This window comes from Phalangium opilio, unplaced genomic scaffold, assembly GCF_054372755.1.
Source record: "Phalangium opilio isolate 3A_F unplaced genomic scaffold, DU_Popi_V2 ptg000039l_2, whole genome shotgun sequence".
NCBI lineage: Eukaryota > Metazoa > Arthropoda > Arachnida > Opiliones > Phalangiidae > Phalangium > Phalangium opilio.
The window spans coordinates 1278158-1284878 of record NW_028324163.1 but is presented as its reverse complement, the minus strand read 5'-3'; the positions used below and the strand labels follow the sequence as shown (position 1 = coordinate 1284878).

The following is a 6721-nucleotide window of genomic DNA, read 5'->3' as shown; positions in this document are numbered from 1 at the left end:
GTTGCAGACGAATTTTAGGGAATATTAAAATTTCCCAAACATAAGTAAATGGTCTCTCCTCCCTGATGCAATTGCAAAAATGCTTTGTCAGAGAGTTCGTCTCATCGTCTGCGCTTTGCCAAGAAACGTTTTCAAGGCGTAGTTTAATTAAATTCACATTCCAAATATTTATTATTTAAAAATATGCTTACAAGTCTGGGTATTATTTTAGAGGGTTCTAAGTTTGAAATTTGGGGGGGGGGCTAAATAGGGGGCTATACCCCCCCCCCCCCGAAAAAAGGCCTAGCGACGCCACTGATTCATTGAATTGTATAATTACTTCAAGTTTAAATTCATTCTTGGGCGACAAAGAAAAACCATGGATATAAAGAATGCGCGTGAGGAAATAGGTTTTCACGCTATATGATAAGCAACTTCCTATCTCCGACGGGACCTTATTCAATGTATACTCTGTTCCAGCTTTAGTCGTCATCACGCACAAAGCTACGTTACATAGAGATCTAGCTTAGAGTGTGCTGAGAACCAAAGCTGGAACAGAGTATATATCGAATAAGCTTCGTCGAAGTACGCCTTCAACTACAAGGTTACAGAACATGAAAACAAATGATCGCGTTCGCTGTTCCTAAATTTTTAACGCGTTCATTGTGAAAGTGTTAAGATTTTGTGTTCAACTGTTACAATTTTTTCAAATAGAAACAAAAATTAGAAGTTGAGCGCCAAAATTAAGCGAAGTGTTCAATAAATTACACTTTTTCATCACTTAAACATATCAAGAAACCAAAATCTGATTTTTGAACACTAAAATGTGTTCAAATCTTTAACACACTTTTTTCTGTGTAGAAGTCGAAATAAACTTTCATGTAAACACTGCGGGAGGAAACACCATTCAGCCTTATGCGAATCAGAGTCGAAGACACTGGTACAAGGGAAGACTATGTAAGACAAGGAACATACCAAAAAGGATCAAGGAACTTCAGCAATATTAACAGCTACAGCCATCACGCCAAGTCCTAGTGGGAAGACTATATTACTACAAACGGCACAAGTACACGTTTCTAATGGCGGAAGTAGCACCAAACGAGTCCGTTGCATAATGGATAGCGGATCCCATCGAACGTTCATATGTGAAGATCTTTCGAGAGAACTTGAACTACATGAAATTGGATACGAAAATCTGGATATCTTCGCCTTCAATAATGCAAACCCGGAGAGAGTACGACAACGAAGAGTGAAGGTTATTTTGGAAAATCCCATGGTACTTGGTAAGAAGATAGAAATAGAAGCCCTAGAAACTAAGAGCATCTGTAGTGCCATGATATCGGTTCCTGGAGAGGAAGTTACTAAAACGTTACGCCAGAGAGGATTGCAAATAGCAGACGATCAACAAGACCCGGAAGCTGTAAAGGGGCCTCCAGGAATCCTTCTTGGTTCTGACTACTATTGGACGGTGGTGATTGGGAAAACCGTGAGATTGGGAGCTTCTCTCGTTGCACTAGAAACCAAATTCGGCTGGGCTCTACAAGGACCAACTAACGTATCTTCACTATCCATTGGAGTAAACATGATTGCCACAAACACAAATCCAGACATGGAGAAGGAAATAGCGGAGACGATAAAGGCATTCTGGAGTCTTGATTCTATGGGGATTACGGAGAACCAAGGAAGGTCGGCGACAGATCAAGAAACGCTTGAAGAATTCCGGAAGTCAATCACCTACAAGAATAACCGTTACGAAGTAGCGCTGCCATGGACAGAAGATAAACACGCACTCGGATCAAATTACAACTTGGCAAGATGTCGCTCTGAAAACCTAAGAAAGAGGTTTTGCAAGGATCCTTTTTTGTTTGCCCAGTTCCGAGAGGTCATTCAAGAGCAAAAGAGACTTGGGATCATAGAAGAAGTTCCAGAGTTAGAAGAAGATTATGGAAACCCTAAGTACTACTTACCTTACCATGGAGTCTTCCGATCGCAAGCCACAACAACAAAACTCCGAATTGTCAACGATGCCTCAAGTCACGAAAATGGAGTACCGTCATTGAACGATTGTTTAAGACAAGGTCCGAACTTAAACCCTGAAGTCTTGGATGTCCTAATTCGCTTCCGGACACATACGATTGCCTTTACATCAGACATCGAGAAGGCGTTTCTGCAGATATCACTAAAGCCTGCCGATCGAGACTGCGTACGCTTTCTTTGGTGCAACGATCCCAATCCGACTGAAAAACTGAAGACCTACAGAATCACAAGAGTACCCTTTGGGGTTAAGTCCAGTCCTTTCCTGCTATCGGCCACAATTGGATATCACCTTGATCAGCATAAGGAGGAGCATGAAGATATCTGCGCACGTCTACGAAGAGATATCTACGTTGATGATTTTGTGTCTGAAGGCGACGGAAGAGCTCAGGTGGAGACCATCTACCATGATTCAAATGCAATACTCAAGTCAGCCGGAATGAAGCTAAGAAAATGGAGGACTAACGACATGGAGCTCCAAACTCAATGGAATAACGAGCAAGACATTCATGACGATAGCAAACGAATCCAATGCAAAGACACCATTTCTCATGAAAAGGTTCTTGGCCTGATCTGGAACTCTGAAACTGACAGCTGGGTCTTCGACTTGACAAGCCTCTTGCCATACCTTGCGAACTGCACAACGACCAAACGGAGTGTACTTCAAGCTGTCGCACGGATATTCGATCCCATTGGATTTCTAACGCCTTTCATAATTACCGTAAAAATGCTCTTTCAACGAATATGGCAGCTTGGATTAAACTGGGATGATGCCTTACCCGAAGCCTTGGCCAATCAATTCGAACAATGGCGAGACGAGTTACCAAGCCTGAATCTGATTTCAATTTCACGTCATTATTTCGGAGGTCACCCAGAGACTGAATTGGATAAAGTAGATCTGCACATCTTCTGCGACGCTAGCGAGAAGGCCTATGCCACCGTAGCATATGTCCGTTATACCACCACAGAAGGGAAAATTGGAGTATCTCTGGTGGCTTCCAAATCAAAGGTCGCACCCCTAAAACGACTAACACTTCCACGACTGGAATTGATGGGTGCAATCCTGGCGGCACGATTGGTCACTTACCTCAAACCGAATTTCCCAAAGAAACTCAATGACATCAGATTATGGACAGACTCTTCTATTGCGTTGCACTGGATCAAGGGTTCTGCCGTGCAGTGGAAACCATTCATCTCAAATAGAGTGACGGAAGTGCAATCGCTTACGGAACCAAGAATGTGGGGCCACGTTAGAGGAAGAGAAAATCCCGCTGACCTTCCAACACGAGGAGCGAATATTGATACCTTGGCAAGCAGCAGTATTTGGTGGCATGGACCGGATTGGCTCAGACAAGAAGAAAAATTATGGCCGAAGCCGACTGTTGAAACTCCTTGCAACATCACAATCAAGACAGAAAAACGAACGAAATACCAGGACGTAGCACAAGGATCCTGTATCGTATCGCCAAGAGAAACCCTACTAGATCTAAAAACGTGTAGCTCCTACCATAGGATTTTAAGGATATCAGCATGGGTCTGGAGATTCGTTACAAACTGTCGAAAGGCGAAAACTGACAGAATTCAAGGAGCTCTCTCGGCCGAGGAACTCAACAAAGCGGAGATGACCTGGGTACAACAAGCCCAAAGCGAAGACTTCGGCAAGGAAATTCAGCTGCTGAAGAATGGACAATCACTACAAGAGAACTCTAAAATACGTGACCTCAATCCACTACTAGACGAAAATGGACTTATATGCGTAGGAGGAAGGTTGGACAAAGGGGCATTCACGTATCGAGAAAAACATCCCTGGGTGTTGTCAAAGGATAATCACTTAACGAAGTTATTAGTGATGCATTATCATGAACGGAACGGACACGCGGGACACGCGGGACTCAGTTTAACTATCTCGGACATCAGAGAACGATTTTGGATACCTCGTGGACGCCAGGAAGTCAAATCAATAATTAAGAGATGTGTTCTCTGTAAACAATTCAACGTCCAGGCAGGCCAAATGCAAGCAGCACCACTTCCAGCCGACAGGATAACCGAGACTCCACCATTTGAAACCTCTGGCTTTGATTTCGCCGGACCTTTATACGTTCGAAACGGAAAGAAACTGGAGAAGACATACATCACCCTTTTCACCTGTGCTGTTACGAGGGCCCTACATCTAGAGCTGGTCACCAACCTTTCCACGGAGAAGTTTCTACTTGCGTTCAGTAGATTCATAGCAAGACGCGGTATACCCAAAATTATGTACTCCGATAATGCACGTACTTTCAAGCGAGCTGACCGAGATGTCCAGGAATTATGGCAAAAACTAAGAAGCCCGGAAGTGAAGGAGTTCATTGGCAACAAGGGTATTACTTGGAAATACATAACAGAAAGAGCGGCATGGCACGGAGGCTTCTGGGAACGTTTAGTACGCACAACGAAAGGCTGCTTGAAAAGAATCCTGGGGCGAGCCACTTTGGGATACGAAGAGCTGGAGACAACACTCATGGAAGTAGAGGAGATCGTAAATTCCAGGCCTATTTCCTTCGTATATAACGAGCCTGGTGAACCATCTCCCTTGACCCCTGGACACTTTCTCATTGGACAGAGACTCATGGCCTTACCCTCCAGAACGTTCCCGATCTCAGAGCCGATTCCTACTACTAGACAACACTTGATGAAAAGACTGCGTTATCGCCAAAATCTCCTCGACCGCTATTGGGCAAGATGGAAATCGGAGTATTTGTTCGAACTTCGCTCAGCGCACCATGTGAACCAGCCAAAGAGGGAAACTATCCTAAAGATCGGAGACGTAGTCCTCGTACATGAGGACAAAACCCCAAGACTATCCTGGAAAATGGGAGTAATCGAAGAAACATTCAAGGGGAGAGACAACAACATTCGATCATGTATGGTTAGAGTAAATGGTGGTCAACGCCTGCGTCGCCCTCTTCAACTACTCTATCCCTTGGAGATAAATTAGTCATATGTAAATAACAAAAATAGTTAGAATATGGATGAGATTCACTCATCGGCGGGCAGTGTAGAATAATTTTATGTTAAGTTATAATTTTAGTTGGCCAAAAAATGAATATGATTTTTTTGTATATGATATCGACATTAGTTTTTTATGCTTCCCTTTTAACGATATATAAAGAAACTGTAAATGCAATAAGTTAACCACACTCTAGTAACAACCTCGAATGTAACATTTGTTTGACGTGCTAATAAAGCAAACTCTTTTAATTTAAACCACGACTTTAAGATTATTATAAGTCACACTAGTCTCAGCACCATGTCAATTGGACAACTCCATGCTAAACAACTACTCGTCTTTAAGAACTTTGACACACGTAACGCCCTATATGCTGCGATTCGTTTTTAATGCAAGTAGACCTAAGGAACAAAGAAAAATCGGGGCACTTACTCCAGATGAACTTGAAACAGCACTACTGCATTGGATGCGACGAGCGCAACTCGAAACCTTCGCCGAAGACTCCGATCGGCTAAGGCAGCAAAAGGAGCTACCTTCCAAAAGCAAACTATTACCACTACACCCATTCTTAGATAAAGTGGGGATAATTCGTGTTGGAGGGAGGCTTCAACACGCACGCATATCGCCAGATAAGGTCCACCCGATGTTTCTTCCACGAAGACATAAACTAACGGACTTGATAATTAACCACGAACATATCAAGCATTTGTATGGAGGTGCACAACTCTTGACCGCCGTGATTCAACGACGATTTTGGATCCTGGGCATTCGAGACGCAATTCGTTTCCACGTCAGAAGATGCGTAAGGTGTATCGGACAACAAACGTTTGCTGCAAAGCAGTTAATGGGACAGTTACCAGAGCCCAGAGTCAATCCAGCACGAGCGTTTGTAAATTGCGGGGTGGATTATGCCGGTCCTCTTGTGCTTCGAGTCCTAAAGGGTCGTAGTCAGAAAACATTCAAAGCCTACATAGCGCTCTTTGCCTCTTTTACTACACGTCCCATACATCTAGAGTTGGTGAGCGATATGTCAACGGGAGCTTTTCTGGCGGCGTTAAAACGATTCGTCTCACGACGTTGAAGATGCTCAAATATTTACAGCGACTGTGGCACAAACTTCATGGGAGCCGACCGAGAACTCAAAGACTTTATCAGATTTATCTCATCGAATTCAAATAGCTCTGAAATCACACAATGGACAGCTGAAGAAGGCATCAATTGGCATTTCAATCCGCCTGCAGCGCCACATTTTGGTGTTTTATGGGAAGCCGGAGTGAAATCTGTTAAATTTCATCTGAAGCGAGTCATCGGCAACACAACATTGACATACGAAGAATTGCAGACGCTATTATGCCAGATTGAAGCTTGTCTTAACTCAAGACCCCTGACATCCATGAGTTCAGACCCGAATGACTTGTCGGCTTTAACTCCAGGACATTTCTTAATTAGATACCCGATAACTGCCATACCTGAACCAGACTTAATCTCACAAAAATTCAACCGCGTATCCCGTTGATAGTTGAGACAGAAACTTGTTCAACACTTATGGAAGCGATGGAGTAATGAATATTTATCCCGACTACAACAACGCCCAAAGTGGGCCCTAACAAAAACGAAATTTGCAGGTCGGTGACTTGGTGTTACTAAAGGACGAGAACATGCCCCCCACAAAATGGAGGATGGGTCGCATAATAGTATTGCATCCTGGGACTGATGGCC

At 43.6% G+C, this 6721-nt stretch overlaps 2 protein-coding genes across 2 annotated transcripts; both read left to right on the top strand.

Annotated features, from left to right (window-relative positions):
• The first annotated feature begins 1093 nt into the window (after window positions 1-1093).
• LOC149680188 (uncharacterized) lies at window positions 1094-4990 on the top strand. Its single transcript, XM_089834588.1, has one exon. It carries the CDS (start codon window positions 1094-1096, stop codon window positions 4988-4990), a length of 3897 nt encoding a protein of 1298 aa, XP_089690714.1.
• A 331-nt stretch (window positions 4991-5321) lies between these two features.
• On the top strand, window positions 5322-6518 carry LOC149680187 (uncharacterized). The gene is made up of 2 exons (XM_089834587.1): window positions 5322-6016; window positions 6086-6518. Exons 1-2 carry the CDS (start codon window positions 5322-5324, stop codon window positions 6516-6518), a joined length of 1128 nt encoding a protein of 375 aa, XP_089690713.1.
• The last annotated feature ends 203 nt before the right edge of the window (window positions 6519-6721 follow it).

What these genes read in the sequence shown, in the direction of transcription:
- LOC149680188 (XM_089834588.1), top strand. Translation starts at nt 1,094, where the DNA reads ATGGATAGCGGATCCCATCGAACGTTCATATGTGAAGATCTTTCGAGA.
- LOC149680187 (XM_089834587.1), top strand. Translation starts at nt 5,322, where the DNA reads ATGCTAAACAACTACTCGTCTTTAAGAACTTTGACACACGTAACGCCC. An exon ending in ACACGTCCCATACATCTAGA is followed by an intron (nt 6,017 to 6,085) that starts GTTGGTGAGCGA and finishes ACGACGTTGAAG; the next exon opens with ATGCTCAAATATTTACAGCG.